Source organism: Cyrtonyx montezumae, unplaced genomic scaffold, assembly GCF_038088225.1.
Source record: "Cyrtonyx montezumae isolate F1298 unplaced genomic scaffold, pur_monq_1.0 scaffold_20, whole genome shotgun sequence".
Taxonomy (NCBI): Eukaryota; Metazoa; Chordata; class Aves; order Galliformes; family Odontophoridae; genus Cyrtonyx; species Cyrtonyx montezumae.
The window spans coordinates 3,150,215-3,171,259 of record NW_027071937.1 but is presented as its reverse complement, the minus strand read 5'-3'; the positions used below and the strand labels follow the sequence as shown (position 1 = coordinate 3,171,259).

At 54.3% G+C, this 21,045-nt stretch overlaps 2 protein-coding genes across 4 annotated transcripts in view; one reads left to right on the top strand and one right to left on the bottom strand.

Annotated features, from left to right (window-relative positions):
- The window catches only part of VAV2 (vav guanine nucleotide exchange factor 2), a 95,539-nt gene extending 88,205 nt beyond the window's left edge, over positions 1–7,334 (bottom strand). For 2 of the 3 annotated variants that reach the window (XM_065737276.1, XM_065737275.1), the window contains exon 1: positions 6,935–7,333. In XM_065737276.1, coding sequence (XP_065593348.1) covers positions 6,935–7,138 — 204 coding nt within the window. In that variant the 5' untranslated portion in view covers positions 7,139–7,333. Of the gene's footprint in view, positions 1–6,934 lie in introns of all 3 variants that reach the window. The other variant, XM_065737274.1, reaches the window with a different exon arrangement.
- Positions 7,335–11,168: 3,834 nt separating this feature from the next.
- BRD3OS (BRD3 opposite strand) lies at positions 11,169–11,535 on the top strand. The gene has a single exon (XM_065737150.1). The coding sequence runs from the start codon at positions 11,215–11,217 to the stop codon at positions 11,482–11,484; it is 270 nt and encodes an 89-aa protein (XP_065593222.1). The 5' UTR covers positions 11,169–11,214; the 3' UTR covers positions 11,485–11,535.
- The last annotated feature ends 9,510 nt before the right edge of the window (positions 11,536–21,045 follow it).

The following is a 21,045-nucleotide window of genomic DNA, read 5'->3' as shown; positions in this document are numbered from 1 at the left end:
CCTGATAAACCCAACACAGCCAAACCGCCTTTCCTAGAAAGCAAACCAGTCTCTAAAGCACGTCTCAGTTCAGAGCAGTCTGGGGGTGCACAGGGAGGGCACTGCCTGACCCCACACAGCACCGCAACGGGGTTTCCTGCAGCGACTGCAGAGCATTCCCCATCTGTGAGCCCCAGAGCAAGGCTGGATGCGTGCTCAAGGCTCGAGCATCTTTTTTTCCCCTCCCATGGGGCCAAATGCTTTTGTCATGCACATGGAGTCGAGCAGATTTCACAGACAATTCTGTGTTTGCAGCACAAACACAAATCACTTCTCCCGCTCCTCCCCTCCTCGGTCTGTTCTGCTCCCTGCCCACTCCCTTTCAAATACCAGATGTTCCACTTAGCAGCAAACTACTATAAAACACAGCAAAAGATATGAATGCTATAAAAAGGCCAATTTACTCCCCCCTCCATCAGCGTTAAAGCACAGGGCTTGAAGAGAAAGAGCAAATTTCCTCTACAGGAACTTCTTAACCTCCCCCATTTATCAAGGCAGAGCTGGCAGCGTGAGCTGAGGTGTGAATCCCCCCCACCCCACGGACACCGCCCCGCTGTCATCGCATCCTGCGCAGCTGTCAACATCTGCATGGCTGTACCAGGTTCAGCCCCAGGTCAGCTGTCAGCACAGGCTCACACTGCTCCCAGCACAGGCACACAGGGCACGGCACAACCAGAGGTGCTCCCTGGTTCCAGCAGACCTGGCAAATTCAATCCTGAGATGTCAAGTGGTGTCACAGCAAATAAAGGCCGATTTCCAAGTGGGTCTCTACTGCAGACAACGCTCTGCTCCATCGCACCACCAATGAGCCAGACCCGAAGAGCAAGTCAGGATATGAGTCAGGCTGGTGACTTTCCAAGGAGGAGAAGGAGGACCTTCCAGCTGGATGCTGGCTGCCCAGACAGGGCAGTCCCCTGAGGTAGGAAACAACAAGAGCAGATCCCATGTTATCTCTTGCCACCCAAGCAACAACACGCATCGGGCGGAAGGGAGACAATGGGGAGGCTGCAGCCTTTGTTTGGTGAAGGAAGGGCTTCCAGCCATCGTATCAGGCACTCTGGGGAGGGAATGACCCCAGACACGAAGGATGTCGCAAAATGTGCTCTGTGGGGCTTTTCAGACAGCCCAGGGATCGCGGTGGCTGACACAGCACTCAGCAGTGACTTCTGCTAAGGATTTGCAGAGCAACCTGACCTGTCTGCACCCAGCTTTGTCCCATGTCTCTGATGGGGTCATTCAGACCTCTGCTTGAGCAACAATACCTTCTGACACAAGGAAATAAGAAAAAAAAAAAGGCTCAGATGCTCCAGTTAGCCTGGAGCTGAAGGGCCTCCACAGGGATACACCCCATCAGTTACACCCTAAGCCTTCCCACTAACGAGGAGTGGACCCATCAGGTCACACTCATCCAGAATGGTCCAGATTCACATTCCCAGGAGGAACATCAGCCGAACATTCATAGAGCATAACCAGAAACAGGGAAGGTGCTTACAGCAGTGTAATTCCTCAACAACCCCACACCCAACAAAAAAAAAATCACAGCTCTGGGGATAGGTTTGCTACCCACGCAAAGCACCCGTGCTCACAGGGCTCAGCAGCTGCAGGGCTGCTGGTAAACCCAAGTTACTCGAAACCCATCCCCTCCCCAACCCTTTCACCCCCAGCAGCAACTGCTGCAGCAGCAAAGCTGTGCTGCACACACAGCTCCATGCTCTGCTCGCTGCTTTGGCAGAGCACTGCTCAGCCCCTTGCAGAGCAGCCGCTCCTTGGGTTGCATCATCGGATGGAGCACAACGCTGAGCTACAACCAAAGAAAACAGGAGGGGAGGGGAACAAAACTCAAGGAAAAAAAAAAAAAAGATTTTTATTAGAAACAGAGCTTTTCCAGGCTGTCCTGCTCTAGATAGAGGAAATGCAACGCTGGGAAAAGTCATGTAATTAACACTGGGCTTGAAGTTGTAAGAGCTCTCATTTTTATTAGCCCGAAGATAGAAAGAAAGCCTTTCCCTTTCCTTGCAAAAGGGACATCAGGGGGAACACAGCTTTGGATAAAGCAGAATACAGGTGGTGCAGAGTACAGGTGCATGGGGATGGGATCTGAGCAGGGGAGCTGTGCTCACTGCAGTGTTTTAAGCTTGTTTCAAGTGAAGGATCCCACTGAGGGCCAGGCCAGCACATGGGAAGAGGAAGAAAGCTGCCACACAGCTCCAAGAAGGTGCATTCATGCTTAAAATAAATAACCAACAATGAAAACAGCTGGGGGAATAGCATGTTTGAGAGACTCCTCAAGGAGGGTTCAGCTCAGGGGAATTTGAGTGGAGAAGGGTCACAGCAGTAGGGCTCCAACCCTGCACTGAGAAAAGGGCTGTGTCTCTTTAAGAATGGACAAAGCAGCAGATCAACAATTTGCCCTGGGGTCAGTCTGAAGCAACATTTCTGTCCCAGCCAAGAGCTGGGCTCTGTCTGGCTGCGGAGGAGCTACAGGAAGCAAAGGGTCTGCAGCACCCACAGGTCGGCACTGCGCAGGCAGGGGGTGATGCTCAGCCCCAGGGCTGCACCTCCAATCCTCTCAGCCCCATGTGTAACCGAGGCCCTGGTTCACACCTGCCTTGGTTCAGCGAAAGCCTCAAATCCCACAGCCCAGCCCCTCACCCGAGTGCTCGGCCCAGACACAGCCAAGCAGCTCGGTACCACCGCTGCACAACAGCCCATTTCTCCTGCAGGAACCAAGCACTAAGGTGCCACTGCCTGGCAGTACCCTCAACCCAATGGGACAACACCAAGGATGCACAAATGGAGCATTTTTTTGCAGCTCATCATCATGTTGAGAGGGCAGCTTCCAAGCTTGGTCCCAACTGGAAGAGTGATGGAATAGCTCGGGTTCAGGGCTTTGTGTTTTCCAAGAGATTGCTCCTGCAAGGTATTGGAGGCAGGTATTTAACTCTCATCCATCATTCAAGAGTGGAAAAAACATTCTCACTGCTTTTCATGCTCCTTGGCACAGCCCGCAGGATCCACCCAACACCTTCAGTCACCTCCTGCCCCAGCAGAGCACACAGGAGCCTTCAGCCTCAGGTCACATCATACCTCATCACCTCAGCCAACAAAGAGGGCACTGCCTCCACCTCCAGCAAGCTTTCAGGGTGCTCTCTAGCATTTGCACCCAGCAATGCTGCAGGAGGATGAGAAGGAAAACTGCAGTGGGTTCCTATTTGCAAAGCGCTCACGAGTTCAGCCCCGCAGAACAGGGCACCTTTTCCCTCCCCCTCTTTGTAAAGCTCAGCACATCCGAACGGGAAGTCAGTGAGACACAGTAAACAGTGATCTGTAATGAGGCCATTTTTTATAGCTGCTTTTGGAACAGATCTCGACTTCAAGAAGCAGAGAGTAAATAAAAAGCAAGGGGACCTGAGCGGGGTAAACTGGAGCAGCTACAGAGCAGTGGAGAGATGGGGAGAGGAGGTGAGAGGGGTCAGCCTCCCTCTGCCTGGGAGCACAGACACACGGTCCTATAGGGGAACTGCCCTCCTGCATGCAGGAAAGGTGACGCATCCCACCCCAGCCACGCTGGGCTCTGTTTGGTGGCACAGTGCTGGGTACAGCCTCAGAGCCAGACCACCTGCCACCACAACTCACCGAAGCAATTCCAGCCACCATCGTTACGAAGCCTTCAAGTGGCACACGGAGTCCCAGAGCCTCGTGAATTAACTGCTGCACAACATAGGCCAACGCTCCTCCGCCTTCCGCATACCTGGGGGAAGCGTCTGCAGCGAGCCACCTGCTCCCAGTGTCACAGCAAACCGCGTCACCAGGAAGTGGGACTCTGATATCAAATTATTCTTCCAGAGCAGCCCTGCAGCTCGGGCAGGTGTGCAGTATCACACAGCCACTGCGTGCTGCTGAGACGCCGAGGCCAATGCCATTCACTGCATCTCCGTCTCGGGAGCCCTGAGAAAACCTCCAGACCGAGATGGATTATCCACAGAGAGATGGCAATATGCAACAAATAAAAACCCTTAATGAGCTGACCACTGCTGTCAGGCTGACGTCTGTGCACACACAGATGCACCCATCAGATGTGTGGTTGCTTAATTTCAAGTACCCAGGAGAGAGAATCACTAAGGTGAAAAGACCTCTGTGACCCCCAACCCCAACCATGGCCCACGGCCCTCTCATGGAGGATTAGTTTTATCCAAGGCAAATAAAATCAACCTGCAACCTCCCCTAAATGTGCAAGAAGCAGCCTCGCCATGCTGAGCCCGAGTGGAAAATTTGTATTTGCCCCAAGACTTCACCTAATGACAGTTCAAAGCTCAGTGCTGATGGAAATCCCGAGCTCAGAGCTCTCCATCTCACAAAGAGAGCTCAGGGCAGAGAGCAGCTGCCCCACACCAAGATGGGCAGCGGGGTGCAGGGCACAGCGTTGTGTAGGAGCAGGGAGGGTGAGCTGGAGGGTGCTGCATCCACCTGCTTTCAGGAGCCAGGATGCCTTGCACCACTTTCAGCCAGTTGGCAAAACTGCTTCAATCGTCCCCCAAAAAAATCCAATCACCATAAATGACACAGTGATCAATAAGTGCTGAGGGCACGTGCTGCAGCCCCGCTCCCACCTCTCCAGAAACAGCCTCCCCAGCAAAAGCAATTAGCAGAAATGAAGTTTTACTCCAGGCTCATCAGCAGCGGCCTCACATCTCCCAGCTCTCAGGACAGAGTGGGGTTTTAAGGCTTCTTCCAGCTCATTATGTCTCCACAGAGGTTCAGCAACTTTGAGTGGACAAGCGAACAGGGTCACCCTGTCCTGCCTGGCGCTGGGGAGCCCTGCCTCTGGGATCCAGAAGGAAAAAAGGCCTGAGGTCACAGCCACCTTGGGGTTAGCAAATAAATGAGTTAAAGGAGCCACAGAGTAAGGGACCGCAGCAGCACAGCCAGGAGCCACGGGAGGGGGACACCAGGTCACCCCAATGCAGCACGAGGGGACACCTGCAGTGCCAGACCTGTGCTCCAGCCCCACCACATCCTCGACAGCCACGAGCAAAACCAAACCAGCAGGGATTGGGGATGGAAAGAAAACACATAACAGTGCCTGGATCTTTGCAGAGATGGGATTTCACCTCCGGCCTTTGAAGTGGTGCTCCCCTCAGGCAAAAAGCTGTTTCTCGTTATGCACCTGCACAGGTGTTTGATTCACTCAGAAGGGGCATGACAGAGTGCTGCTGGGTGTTTTCAAGTCTGACACAGGTGCCTCGTCCTCTGGCACTTCAGATCAAGGACAGAAACCCTCTGCACAGGGCAGGCAGCTGCTGGCCCAGCCCACCCCATCAACCTGAACGCACATTCAGCATCCAAAACCACCTCTGAAGTTCCACCACGCTCTGTCTTGCACATCCCAGCCCCCGTGTCTGAACACATCACTGCTGTTTGACAAAAATCCACACCTCCCTCAGGCTCAGCTCAGCCCACCCTCCTCCTGAAGCCAAAGAAGCATGGAGAGGGGATTGCAACAGAGACAGTGGGGTGTAAGCTCCCACCTCCAGCGAGCAGCACCTGCTCCTTCCCACACTGCCCCTGGGACCTTCCTCAGATCGCAGCCACCATCCCTAAACCTGTTCTTATTTCCCCCCTGGGGGTGAGGATTCAACCCAGCCCAGGTTTGCAGGGCTGTAACATCTCCTTGACAGAACAACCACGCACTGCACCATACACAGCGTGCTCTAACACAGCTCTGTTCCCTGCACAGCTCCGGGGGGGGGGGGGGGGGGGGGGGAGGGTGTTGGGACAGTTTCTATTCGGTCACATCTGCCTGCACAGAAAGCAGTCTGCTCAGTATACAGCCTGCAGAGCCAAGGGGAAGCTCCCAGCGTTGCTGCAACCTGGGAAGATGCGTCGGTTTGGGGTATTCACACTCAGCATCGCGCCTGAGCAGCTCCCAGGTGAGCTGTCCTCGGGCACGCAGCTCCCCAGCCACAAGCAGCTGTGTGCTGCTCAGAGAGAGGGCAGGACAGCCCCAAACCTTCCTCGCCCTGGCACAAAACTCCAGCACAGCAAGGGAGAGATGCAGGCGGCCACGCAGCGTGCTTGCACAGCACACAGCAGAACTCGAGACCACGTTATACATTAGCTTTCAGCACTTTGATAAGCAGAATCTCACGTGCCCTGGCCGCCAGGAAATTTCCCCTCCCTGCTCAGCAAGGGATCCTGCTGCTGCTCAGCATGGCACGCTGGGTTTGCTGCTTGAAATCGATTTTGTTTCCCGATTCCCATGCAAATACCGCACAGCTCGGCATACAAAAACACAAGCAGAGCATCCGAAGCCGAAACAACCCGAGCGGGTTTGGGGCTCGACTCAAAACAGTCCAAAACTGCAAACGTCTCCAAGGAACAGAATCCTACAGCTTTACAGTTCCCGTAACTCCAAGGTGGGAGCTGGGCAGGAGGACAGGGCAAGAAACGGGAACAGCGATGGGGACAGTCCCCGGGGCACCGGGACGTGGGGAGGAGAGCGGTTGTTATTTTTCATCTTCCTGGGGAAACTTTTGCTCTCAAGGTCAGTTTCCTCCCAAGGCAACGCCGCAGAGCGCCGGCTCCTCCAGAGCATCAAAGCCGAATTAATGGCTCGTTAAGAGCCCGGAAAGTAATCACGCAGCCCTCACCTCAGCTCTGTTAGTCGCTTTTGTTTCTGGATGATGTAAAGACGGGGAGGGGGACAAGTTTCCTTCTTTCCCGGGTACGGACCCTCCCCGTGGTCCCCCCGCGGTGCGGGAGCGGAGGACAAAGCGCGGGGTTTGGGGCGGAGGGGGCGACGCAGATAAACCCGCCCCGTCCACGCGTCCCACGAAGTTGTTGCGCGAACAACACAAAGAGCCCCACGGAGCCCCGATCCCCTCTCCCTTCCTACCTGGGACATCTGGGGCCTGAAGTTGATGTCCTTGAGGTCGATGGAGCCGGGGGAGAGGTTGTGCAGCAGCTGGCACAGCAGCACCCCGTCCCGCAGCGCCTGTGCCAGGTCGAAGACCACCGCCGAGGGCCAAACCACGCGGTGGTTGGGGGGCAAAACTTTGCAGTCGATCAACCACCGCCCGCACTGCCGCCACTCCTCCATGGCCGCGGCCCCGCTCGCGCTCTCGGCCTTCCTCCTCCTCCTCCTCCTCCTCCTCCTCGCCGCTCAGCGAGGGGCTGCTCCGCTCCGAGCCGCCGCGCTACGGCTCCGCTCCATCGCCGCCCGCCGCCCGGGGAAGCATCGCATCGCTCCTGTGCGGAGGAGGAGGAGGAGGAAGAAGGAGGAAGAGGAGGCGGGGGACGGCGCGGAGTTTTCCGGCTGAGGGCTGCCCCTGCGCGGCCCCACTGCCACGCTCAGCCGCACCGCATCGCCCCACGGACAAAGGGGCCGCCCCCCCCTAAATTGCGTGCCCCCCCCCCCAACCCTGGCAGTCCGTGCCCCGGGGAAAGTTGCGGGCCCCACCTGCGCGCAGCACAGCGCGGACTGCGGCCGCACCGGGTGGGAATTCTCCGCTCCCCCCACGCAGCCCCGCAGCCCCCGCCCCGACGGGAGGAGCTCCCGGCCCGTCCCCCCCCCGCCCCTTTGTCTGCGGGAGCCCCAGCCGGGCCGGGGGCGGTGCGTTGCCTCCTCCCCTCCTATTTTTTTCCTCTTTCTTTTCCTTTTTTTTTTTCAGTCCCCTTTCTTCCTCCTCCTCGTGTTTCCTCCCCTCTGCTCCGCGCGGAGCCGCCCCGCTGTGCCGCACCCCCTGACCCCCCCCAACCCCGGGACCCCCGAGGTCCCGCATCCCCCGCACGCGGCCCCGCTTTGTCCGCCCTTCCCCGCTCCGCAGCTCTCCTTTGGGCCGCAAAAGCCGCGCGGAGACGTTAACCCAAACAAACGAGCGTGTTCCTCGACTTCCAAACACAAAGACAACTCCGCTAATTAATTACCGGTGTTATTTACGACAAACCTCCGCTCTCAGCCACTAAGTCCTCGGCAGCGAAGTCTTGACAGTCTCTCATTTTCCCCGGTGGCATCCATCCAACTCAGCTCGGCCCCTTTTCGGATCAGCTCTGAGTTTTCTTCGGAGATCCTCTCCCAAGAGTCGGCAGAGCCGTTTTTCCATCCCTGGAGACGCTGAGAGCAGAGCCTGGGGGGTTGGGGGGGGGGGGGGGAGGCCGTACACCTGGACGCCAAAACGCAAAAAACGAAATAGAACCGAGAGGGGATGGAGAGAGAGCAACCCCACCACCACTCCGAGCCCTCATTCCCAGGATGGGGAGGAGAGGGCAGGATGTGTGCGGTCCCCGCGTGCCCCCCCCTCCCCCCCCCCCAAGATCAGAGCTCAGCTCTTTGAAAAGGCAGATAACGGCAGGACGAGGGGAAATGGTTTTTGAGGGAGGGATGACTTAGGTTGGATGTCCGGGGGATGTTCTTTATGATGAGAGCGGTGCGGTGCTGGAACGGGATCAGAGAGGTTGTGGATGCCCCCCGTTCCTGGAGGTGTTCAAGGCCACATTGGATGGGCAGTGTGAAATGGGGAGGTTGGTGGGCCTGCCTGTGGCAGTGGGGTTGGAGATTCATGATCCTTGAGGTCTCTTCCAACCCGTGCTGTGGTTCTGAGGGCTGTGCTGTGCCCCGGCTGCACTCAGCAGCACTGATTTCAGGCAGTGCTTCCCTCGTACCTCCATCTCTCGGCATAACTTTCCCGTTGTTGAAGCTCTCCGTTAAGGTTTTCTTCTTTCTTCTGTCCGCTGGGAAAACAGAGGAGAGCAGAGACAGCGAAGTAACGAAACAGCAGCAAAATGAAAAAGGAATCGCAAACAATGCGAGGAGCACACAGGCGGACGTCTCCCTCTGCCGGGGATCGGGTGCGGAGCTGCGCTCTCTGGAGATGGGACTTTCTCGTGAGATGGGAGGGAACCGTGGGCGCTGGAAGGATAACAGCAGGAGTAACACCGTGATATTTCCATCCCCAAAATGTCTCAGTGATGGGAGAAGAAAAGAAGAGGAGAAAAGAGAAGAAAGGGGAAAAAAGAAAGAAGAGGAGAGAAAAAGAAGAAAAAGAAAATGAAAAAGAGAGGAGGGGAGGGGAGGGGAGGGGAGGGGAGGACACAGCTGGCACACCCTGCAGCTCAGCCTCCCTTCCCAGGCACACCACGGTTGCCAGCATGGTGCTCAGGATGCTCCTGTACTTCCCAGAACGTTTTAGTCACCGCACTGTGGTTAAGAGTTCCTCTATTCTGCCACTTTGGGGTCAGGGTTGTGGTTACAGTTATGGTTATCTTTATGGTTAGGGTTACAATGAGGGTTACACTTAGGGCTATGGGTATCTTTAGGGTCCAGGTAATGGTTAGGTTACAGTTAGGGTCATGTCTGTGGTTATCTTTAAGGTCTGGGTAATGTTTAGGTTATAGTTAGGGTTATGGTTAGGGTTATGGTTAAGGTTATGGCTATGGATATCTCTACAGTTTGGGTTATGGTTAGGCTCTAGTTAGGGTCAGGGTTATGGTTCTGGTCAGGGTTATGGCTAAGATCATGCTTAGGGGATTGCATTGCATTGCATTGCAGTTTCAAGGGTGTTCATCCTGACTTAAATAAAAGTGTTTGTTATATCAAAGGAGACACACACAAAGATTAGAACAAATGCTGGGTCGGACTGACCCCAGCCCGGCTCAACCCCTCTGTTCTCACTCAGCCCACCTTCCCACACAGCCTGTGTGTGGGTACCCTGCACTTCTCTATGGGGCAGCCATGGGGAGAGCAAAGCTGGCATGGGGCGAGCAGAGGAGCTGAGCCAGCACTGCTCAGGGCTCTCACCGTATCCCTTCCGCTGCTCCTGATGCTTCCAGGGTTTATTTTTAGTCTTGAGGGCCCCGCTGGCAGCCAGCTTGGGGATGGGCAGAGGCAGCTGCTGGGCTGCAGCTCTCTGCCCCTGCCCGTGCCCTGTGACAGCGGAGCGACCGCGCACGGAGCAGCACAGAAAGAAAACTGAATCTGGCTCCGTTTAAGGATTTCACATTGTGACGATTTCACGTTTTGCAGCTTCCACCAGGTGGGGCCTGGGCTGGCTGCTCCGCGACATTTCCAACAGTAAACACATCCACAGAGCGCTCCTCCTGGCTCCTTCCTTCCTTCTCTTTGTGTTTGGTCTCGGGTCTCCGGGGAGCGGGCAACGCGGGGTCCGACGGCGGCCAAACCCCCACGCAACGGAGCAGAAGGCGGATCCGTCCGGCGCTGAGCAGCAGATGAGATGATCGCGTGGCGTAAGAAGATTGCGAGTTTAAATTTAGCATCGCCAGGAAAGGAGCGAGCTCTCCTCCAAACGGGTTTCGCGCTGCGTTAGTTACAAGTTGGGGGGGGTCCCCTCGGACGGCGAGGCAGAGCCCATCGCGAGGATGCTGTGCTCGCAGGGTTTGAGGGGGGGGGGTTCCCCAGGGGTTTCTCGCAGCGCTCGGACACGCGTGGATCGATCCACGCGTTTCCCCCCCGCCCGTGCCGGCCCGGCTCTGGCTCCGCCCCGCAGTGATGCGCTCAGGAGGCGCCTCCGCTGCCGCCGCTCCGCGGAGCCGAGCCGGGGCCGGGCCGGACCGAACCGAGCCGCGCAACGCGGGTACGGGGATGGGGGAGGGGGGGCACGCAGCCGCGTGGTGGGGTTAGATGGGGTTTGGGGGTGGTGGGAGGGTGAGAGCGTGGGGCTGGGCCTCGCCGTGACCGACCCCTCTCTGTGCACTGCCCCATCCCCCCACCCTTCCAGGTTGAAGCGGCGAAGCGAGGAGGGAGGAGGAGATCGATGGGCAGCGAGAGAACCGGAGCGACGTCTCGGCCTGCGGCGGCGGATGCGTGACGCGCCGAGTCCGCGTGCGGCACGGGGGGTGGGGGGGATCCACGCGCCGTGCCCCTGCCCCAGCGTTCGCGGCTCGGTCCGTCCGAGGAGCGCACCGCACCCTGCCGGCCCCGCACGTCGAGCCGCTGCGGGCCGATGTCTCCGCTGGATGAGCTGCGGGAAGGCCCGGAGTGTCCGTCCGGTGAGGCCACGCTGCCCGTGGGGAGCTCTGGGTCCGCGTGTCCGCTGCTGCCCTGAGCCGGGCCGGCACCAGCTGCATCCCTGGGATGCTCAGCCCTGAGCGCAGCGCTGCAGCCCTGAGCCGGGCGTGTTTCGGGAGGAAGTTCTCATCCCTGAAGGTGCCCTTGAGCAGATGACTGATAAAGTGATGAACGGGCGGGTGCCCCTGCCTGAAAAAGCCTTGTCCGAGGGCTACGCGCGGCTGCGGTACCGGGACACGTCCCTGCTCATCTGGCAGCAGCAGCAGCAGAAGCTGGAGTCCGCCCCCCCCAACACGTACCTGAGCCGCAGCCGCAGCATGTGGTACTCCCAGTACGGCAACGAGGCCATCCTGGTGCGGGACAGGAACAAGCTGGACGTCTCCAGGGACACGGGGCAGTCCAAGTTCTGTGCTATCATGTAATTTCGTGTCAGAAATCTGCACGTGGACACGAACCAGCTCCCGCAGCATCCCAAGCCCGGGGCCAAAGCAGCTGCAGGAGGTTCCTGTTTATCTGCGCCACGCTGAGCATCGTTGAGTGCGAACCATGGGAACTGTGACAGCAGCTGCCACCTGGGACAGAGCACGTAGAGAACTGATCCCGGCCTTCAAAAGCCTTTGCAGGAAAGGAGCAGTGCAGCTGTCCAGCAGAGTCCCTTCGTGGGAGGAAAGCTCCTTTGGGCAGTGCTGCTGAAGGAGCAGGCTGCGGAGGGCTGCTCGGCGCTGCTGTTTGCGGTAGCTTGGATGGATTTGCTAGCCGTGGTTGGATGACATCTCTCACTTCTGCAGATTTGGTGTGCATAGATTGTGTTTCAGCCGTTGGAAGGCAGGGTCAGGCTGAGAACCCAACACAGCTGCACCCAAACCTGAGAAACAAAGCAGCGCCGTTTGCGGGGCTGTGAATCGCGTGCCCAGCACTGCAGTGTGACACTGGGCTGAAGGCTGAAGGACACAGCTCAGCTCCAGCAGACCCGAACCTGATGCTGACCTCGAGGTGGATCATTTATCTGCCTACGATCAGGCATCCCGTTGTATTTATCTAACACCTCTCCCTTTAAATATTGTTCAAGCACTTTATTTTCTTAATGCAGTGAAGAAAAACCTTCTCCCCCTTCCCCTGCGCGCGCTGAATGCCGGAGCAGCACACACCTGTGTCACCCTGAGACCATCCCAAGTGTATTCACTGCAAACCACGGGCAGCTCTGTTGTTCATGTATTAATGCATGTGTGTGTGTTTGGTTCTGTGTGTGTGTGCTCGTAAAGCTCAACCCGCTGAGATGGAGCTCTGTGCAGAAGGGCCCCTTGGCTTTGCCAGGAGGAGCTGAGAAACACGTTGGTGGATCCTTTTTCAAGGTAGGAAGCAGCACTCAGTGCTGCACACTGACTCAGGAAGCTGCTGGGAGGGCAGAGCAGTGCTGGGGCTGCAGGAGCCGGTGGGTGCTCACAGCAGTGGGCTCAGACAGCAGCCAGGGAGCTCTGAGCACAGCAGTGTGAGGATGAGGGGCCCCAACGCTGCTCCTTTGCTTTATTTTTTTTTTTCTATAAGAGAAGAAAATCACAGATTTATTTTTTTAATTTCAGGAAGTGAGAGGAGGACCTTGGGTGTAATCAGCCCCTTTCTGTTCACGAGGCTGGTAACCAAAATTCAGCTGAAAGCACTGAACTGTTCAAGAATAGCGTGCCTGCATTCTTCCAGGATAGGACAGCATGGAGAAGTATGACTTGTTCTTCCCCTACAGCCCTGAGTGTGAGTGCATTTTCCATAGCTCAGTCCCCATGAGTCACAGTAGCTTTGTGGAGTGGCTGCTACGAAGTGTCTGTGCAAGCCGGCGGTGTAGGTGCACTTGTCGAAAATGCTGCTGTAACCCCTTGGAAAAAGTGCATTAAAATGGTTTGAACGCATCGCTGCGTGCACGTTTTTCTTCTGCATCTTCAGCACTGTGGCACACGTAAGGTGCTGTCAGCCCCAAAGCCAACCCCAGCAGGGCACTGCCCCGAGGCTCTGTCAGCGTGGACAGCAGTGGAGGTCAAACCACCACCGTGTCCTGTCCTCAGCCTCCTCCAGAGCCACGAGAAGCTCTGCTGCACCAACAGCTCGCTAGGAAATGCTCGAGGAAACAACCTGCAAGGGAAAACTGAAGGGTATGGGGCGAAGGGGTCTTTAAATCCAGGAGTGCTGCAAGGAGAGCACTGCCCCAGTGCTGTACTTAGGGTGGTTCAGCTGCAGAAGGGGAGGAGCTGCTGGGGTGGTGGGGAAGTGCTGAAGATCAGTGGTGGAGGCAGGATGGATACCTCCTGGCCACGCAGGAGGTATTGAAGGCTGGGATGGAAAAGCATTTTCCTTCAAGGGAATCGCTGTCAGCCCACGGCTGCACTGATACAACAGCTAAGCAAAACAGGTTTGCTGAAACCTTCGAGATCAGAGCATTTAAAGGCAGCGAGCAGGAACAGGGTTAGAGAAAGATTAACCCCGCGGGATCCTGGCTGCTGTAACCCCGCTGCATAAACAAGCCACGTGCATCCAAGAAAGCTTACAGAAACCACCACCTCCAGCAACCAGAATAGCTTTTGGCTGCTGTACAGCAATGCCAGGAACTCTGCTGAGTGGGACTGCCACCACAACCCCTCCTTCCCCAGCTGCCCAGGGCCAGGACGTGCAACACCACGGTGAGCTGGTAAGGAAATTCCCTCTGGCTCCTCCACGTCTCAGGGGCCAGAAAACAGTCAGCATGAAACACGGGTGACACTTTCAACCTCCTCTTTCCACTTACCTCCATCGGACGCAGCTCTCACATAGGCTGAGGAGGGCAGAACGTCCTTCCCCAGCTGCCCCTCTGTGCTAGAGCATCACAACCCAAACCAGAGCTGCGTTTCACACCTCGGGTGCTGAGCTGCGACTCAGAGCCGGCAGCCCCATCCGCCCCGCTAAGAGCAGCACCAGCAGGGGGACTGCACGGGGACAGCAGACTCATCCCAAGGCTTTCTGCACTGGGATGCGCAGCTTGTCTGTGCCCCTCTGCTGGCACTGCTAGCACGGATCACTACAGCACAGCCCCGCTGGAGTCAGGTGGACAAACAACGTCTGAAAGAGAAAACCAGGGAAGGGAGAGGGGACGGGGTAACAAACTCCACACACACAGCTATTTTCCTTTTTATTACGAAAACAAAACAGATGCCCCAGGACCAGGGTCCATCACCAGTAACATCAAAGAGTACTTTCTAACTTGTCTTAAAATTCTGTCGTGTTGGAGGCCAGCAATTTGCAATAAACAAGCTAAACTACTTACACTGACTTCTTTTTTTTTTCTTTAGTAACTGACATTTACAGGAATATACTAGAAATGGCACTAAAAAGTTTTAAGAAAGAGAGTTACGGTAAATTTGCATGCACATCATACAGAAAAGCAACGTTGTTCTTTTAAATATTAAAAAAAAAAAAAAGAGGAAAAATAAAAATCCAAAGAGTGACTCTTCCTGGATGGGTTCTGCCAGTATCAGGGATCAGCTGTGAGCAGCCCGTGTCGAAGCACAGCTGCTGGTTTGTCTTTTAAAAACGTTTAGAAAGATATGCAAATACCATTGCTTAAAAAAAAAACCCCAACAGAACAACCCATGGCCGGTGGTCGCGTTGCAAATCCTCACCCCACGTTCAGCTCCAGCAGCGCAGAACCTGCCTGCACTCAGCCCTGGGACTTGTGTTTTACGTGATACTTTAAGATCAGTATGAAAAAGGTTGTTTTGTCTTTGCTGTGCCTCCCCCCCCTCCCTCCCCCAGCTGTACAAAACATCATTCCTTTCAAAACAAGGGGAAAAAAAAATCAAATTTTGCTCCTAAGAGTCCCCAGAATGAGATCAGGTAACCGCAGCCTGCTTCTAGCACGCAGAGCACGTGGAAAGAGACCTCACTGGTGACTGACTGGGATACACACACGTGCCTGTGCGTGTATGCACACCTACTGCACACACACACTCCCAAACAACAGTTACAGAGCCCTCAAACACCAGCTCTGCAGTCCCAAACCCTGCAGGCAGGAAAGCTTCAAATCACAGCAGTACAAAATGGGACAGATTCTGCACAGACAAGGTTCGGTTGGTGTCACGGTGTTGTCCGTGACAGTGACCCAAAGGAAACCGAGAAGGGAGAGGGGAGAGAAAAAGAAACTGCGTCAGTGGCCGCGCGGCCGCCCGAGCAGAGCCGCGCTCCGGGAGGGGGAGGGGGAAACGGCGGGAAGAGATGGGTCTACAAGAAAACAACGGCACGATCTGAGAAGGAACGGTAACTTTTACTAAATCTAATAAAATTGAACAATTGGAAGAGAGAGAAAAATTTTCAAACCAAAAGCTATGAGCTTACGCTAAGGAGGACCCGCAGGGGAAGCACACGTGCTGAGCCTCCACGGCAGCCCAGAGCAACGCGCCCAGACCGAGCGCCGCCTGCATCCGGTGCGGAGCTCCGCCCCTCCCCTCTGCTGCTCCCCCAGCATTAACTCCTTAACTGCTGCATGATGCTCTGATGTGGAATACCGGCATCAAAAAACACAAAACCACAACATTCCACCCCTTATTCCACATCATCACATCATGCTTAACACACATCTATACGTAACCAAACAGTAATAACATAAGTTACATAGAAACATAGTTACATAGAAACATATATATATATACATACATACACACTTAATTACAGACTGCATTCCCCCAGCATCAAATTCCCTTGTGGGACACACTGGACGTCCCCATTTTTATCCATTACCCACCAGGTGCACCCAGGTCCCTGCGCAAAAATGGTTCCACGGAGGGGTTTGCCCTTTCCAGAGGCTGGAAGGACCCACACCGCTTTTCCCAACATGCTCCTCACATGTACCACAGGGACCTTATCTCCCTCTATGGTCTGTAGGGAGCTGGACTGTGTAGGACCCTCTCGGTTGACTGATCCCCTAGTGTTGACCAGCCAGGTGGCTTCTGCTAGATGCTTCTCCCAGTGCTTGAATGTCCCGCCACCCATTGCTCTCAACATGGTTTTTAACAACCCGTTGTAGCGCTCGATCTTACCAGCAGCTGGTGCATGGTAGGGGATATGGTAAATCCATTCAATGCCGTGTTCTTTGGCCCAGATATCCACAAGAGAATTTTTGAAATGAGTCCCATTATCGGACTCAATTCTCTCTGGAGTGCCATGTCTCCATAGGACTTGTCTCTCGAGCCCTAAGATGGTGTTTCGGGCGGTAGCATGGGGTACTGCGTATGTCTCAAGCCACCCAGTGGTCGCCTCCACCATGGTGAGCACGTAACGCTTACCATCGCGAGTTCGTGGCAAGGTGATATAATCAACCTGCCACGCCTCCCCATATTTATACTTTTCCCATCGCCCTTCCTGCCAGAGGGGTTTCATCCTCTTGGCCTGTTTAATTATGGCACATGTGTCACAGTCATGGATAACCTGTGCAACGGCATCCATAGTTAAGTCCACCCCTCGGTCTCTAGCCCACTTATAGGTCGCATCCCTTCCTTGATGGCCAGAGGTCTCATGGGCCCACCGAGCTAAAAACAGCTCTCCTTTGTTCTGCCAGTCCAAATCGATCTGAGACACCTCAATTCTGGCAGCTCGATCTACCTGATGGTTATTTTTCTGCTCTTCAGTAGCTCTATTCTTGGGCACATGAGCATCTACATGGCGCACCTTTACACCCAACCTTTTTGTTCGGGCAGCAATGTCTTTCCACAGTTCAGCAGCCCAAATAGGTTTACCCTTCCGTTGCCAGTTGTCCTGTTCCCACTGCTGCAACCACCCCCATAAAGCATTTGCCACCATCCAAGAGTCAGTATAAAGATATAGCATGGGCCACCTCTCCCGTTCAGCCACATCTAAGGCCAGCTGGACAGCCTTTACCTCCGCAAATTGGCTTGACTCTCCTTCTCCTTCGGTGGCCTCTGCAACTCGTCGTGTGGGGCTCCACACAGCAGCCTTCCATCTGCGATGCTTCCCAACGATACGACACGATCCATCAGTGAAGAGGGCATACGTCTTTTCATTCTCTAGTAGTTCGTTATATGGTGGGGCCTCTTTAGCACGTGGTATCTCCTCTGATGGGGATGTTCCAAATTTCTTGCCTTCAGGCCAGTCCATGATCACCTCCAGGATTCCTGGACGGTTGAGGTTCCCCATCCGAGCTCGCTGTGTAATCAGTGCAATCCACTTACTCCAGGTGGCATCGGTAGCATGATGGGTGGGGGGAACCTTTCCTTTGAACATCCAATTCAGCACTGGCAGTCGAGGTGCCAGGAGGAGCTGTGTCTCAGTACCAATTACTTCAGAGGCAGCCCGAACCCCCTCGTATGCGGCCAAAATCTCCTTCTCAGTTGGAGTGTAGCACTCCTCTGAACCCCTGTACGCTCTGCTCCAAAATCCAAGGGGTCGGCCTCGGGTCTCCCCAGAGGCTCTTTGCCACAGACTCCAAGTGGGACCTTTCTCTCCAGCAGCAGTGTAGAGGATGTTTTTCACATCCTGTCCCAACCGAACTGGCCCCAGGGCCACAGCACGGGCTATCTCCTGCTTGATTTGCTCAAAGGCCTGCTGCTGTTCAGGACCCCATGCAAAATTATTCTTTTTCCGAGTCACTTGATAGAGGGGGCTTACTATGAGGCTGTAGTTTGGGATGTGCATCCTCCAAAAACCTACTACACCCAGAAAAGACTGTGTCTCTTTCTTGCTGGTGGGTGGTGACATACTGGTGATTTTGTCAATCACATCTCCTGGAATGTGACGACGTCCATCTTGCCATTTTACTCCAAGGAATTGAATTTCTTGGGCAGGTCCCTTCACTTTGTTCCGTTTAATAGCAAAACCAGCACCCAGAAGAATTCGGATTATTTGCTCTCCCTTTTTAAAAACTTCCTCTGCTGTATCACCCCACACAACAATGTCATCAATATACTGGAGGTGCTCAGGTGCCCCACCCTGTTCCAGTGTGGTTTGAATCAGCCCATGGCAGATGGTTGGGCTGTGCTTCCACCCCTGGGGCAAACGGTTCCAGGTGTACTGAACGCCCCTCCAGGTGAAAGCAAACTGTGGTCTGCACTCTGTGGCCAAAGGAATAGAAAAGAATGCATTGGCAATGTCTATAGTGGCATACCACTTGGCTGCTTTTGACTCCAGTTCATACTGCAGCTCCAACATATCTGGCACAGCAGCACTCAGTGGGGGTGTGACTTCATTCAGGCCACGGTAATCTACCGTCAGCCTCCATTCTCCACTGGCTTTACGCACCGGCCATATGGGGCTGTTAAAAGGTGAGTGAGTCTTGCTGATCACTCCCTGGCTCTCTAGCTGACGGATCAAGTTATGAATGGGGAGCAAGGAATCCCTGTTGGTGCGGTACTGCCGTCTGTGCACTGTTTTTGTAGCGATAGGTACCTGCTGCTCTTTCACTTTCAGTACCCCCACAACAGACGGATCTTCTGACAGGCCAGGTAAAACAGACAGCTGCTGAATGTTGTCTGCATCTACAGCAGCTATTCCAAAAGCCCATCGGTACCCCTTGGGATCCTTGAAATGTCCCCTTCTGAGATAGTCAATACCGAGTATGCATGGAGCCCCCTGTCCAGTCACTATGGGATGCTTCTGCCAGGTTTTACCGGTGAGGCTTATTTCTGCCTCCAACACAGACAGTTCCTGAGAACCCCCAGTCACTCCAGAAATATGAATCAACTCTGTCCCTTTATAACTCGAGGGCATCAGAGTGCACTGTGCACCAGTGTCCACCAGTGCCTTATATCTTTGTGGCTCTAATGTGCCAGGCCATCTAATCCACACAGTCCAATACACTCTGTTATCCCTTTCCCTCCCCTGGCTGAGGGCAGGGCCCCTCTATTGGTTACCTGCAGTGACGGGAGCAATTTCATTGGTGGCTGATCTCTGCTGTAGTTCTCTCACCCGTGCTCGCAGTACAGGAGTGGGTTTTTTATGCCACTTCCTCATGTCCTCTCCGTTTTCTCGTAAGAAGCTCCACATGGCCACACGTGACATGATGTTACTGCCGTCATTTGCTCGTGCAGAGGGGCGGTTGCCTTTCGTGGCCGAGACTTTCAACAGTTTGATCAATTGCTTCATCAGATTCTTTGGGTCATGCTCGTCTTCATCAGGTGTTTCCAATACTGACACAGGTTCATCCCTATTCATCAGTAATGACAGTTCGTCCAGTATAGTTTTCTGTGTCTCCTTAATCTCACCTACTTCTTCTGCTACTATAGCTGCAATGGAAGCACGTGATGGTGGAAACTGCTGTTCAAAGTTTTGGAGTGTAATAGTCAATTCATAAACTGGGAGTCTCCTGTCTTGACCCTCGAATCTATGGAACATTGCTACCAGTGTACTTGCGTACCTCTCTGGTGCTGTTTTTGAGAGCTTACGATATACATCAGGTGTGCACCTTACTCTATCAGGATCACGGTCCTGGTGTGGATTGTTAGGGACAAAATTGGGATCATACAGCATCTCTACTATGGCTGTTTCTCTCAAAAATTGGATGCCTTTCTCCACGGTGTTCCATCTTTCCACCTTAGGCTCCAGATCATCTTTGTAAGGGTATCTATCCTTTACAGCCACTAGTACTCGTTCCCAGAGGGTAGCGACTCCATTCAGACATCTGCCAATTCCTCTGTCGATAGCTGGGTCTCGGGCAATGCTTGCCAGTTGGCGGGCTTCACTGCCATCTAGGGACACGCTGCTGGCACCGCTGTCCCAACACCGCAGCAACCAGGTGACAATAGATTCACCCGAGCGCCGTACAAACTCCTTTCTTGAACCTTGTATTTCAGTCATCTTTAGGGGCCGACGAGTAGTGGTAACAGTGACTCCATCATCATCGCTGTCTTCTCCATGTCTCTCACTTTTCTTAGTGGCCTTTTTAGGTGGTGGTGGTGGTGGTGGTGCTGAGGAGGGCCCCTCGCCTGGATCTTCCTTTTTTTTCTCTGCTTCTTCTTCTTTCCGTTCTAGGCGCGAAGATGGCCGTGTCCATTTCTGGCCTTCCACAGGGGCAACCGACACTGATACCGGTGCTTCCTGTGATTGGTCAGGTCTAACTTCAAGGTTCTCATTTTTGCTTTGGACCTTGGTTTGGAAACCATTTCTCTCCAGAATATCAATTATGGCTCGATAAGCACAAGCCAGACCCCAAACAATACATTCCTTCTCAGATCGTCCTGAGTCCCATGACTCCTTACCTAAACACTCACTGAATTTCTCAGGGTCCCACAGGTGCTCAAGATCAAAATTGCATAACACCGGGGGTCCCCACGCTTCTAATTTCTTTCCTAATTTTTTCCACCTTCCCTGCCATTCAACACTCTCTGGTTTTGAGGAACGCTCCCTCCACATGATGTAAATTACTATTGCAGAGAGTGCATGCAGAAAAACAGATAACACAGTTGCCACAACTGCCGGGCTGACATCCTGAATATAGGTAAAGACCTGAAAAGAGTAATTGGAAACCGTTCCAAATGCCACATAATCTGTCACGTTAGCCAGGGTGTTTAGGTAGGAGGCATGTAACCCCCTCAGCACACTAAAGTAGCTGTATATCCACACTACTCCGGTGCTGAACGCGAGGAGCTTAAAAAGACGCCAGCATGCTGTAAGGTACATGAAAAACCTTAGTCCACTCTGCACCAGATTTACAATGGAGAGCCAATACTGCACTGCCCGCATTCTCCACCAATAATTGTCACGGTGTTGTCCGTGACAGTGACCCAAAGGAAACCGAGAAGGGAGAGGGGAGAGAAAAAGAAACTGCGTCAGTGGCCGCGCGGCCGCCCGAGCAGAGCCGCGCTCCGGGAGGGGGAGGGGGAAACGGCGGGAAGAGATGGGTCTACAAGAAAACAACGGCACGATCTGAGAAGGAACGGTAACTTTTACTAAATCTAATAAAATTGAACAATTGGAAGAGAGAGAAAAATTTTCAAACCAAAAGCTATGAGCTTACG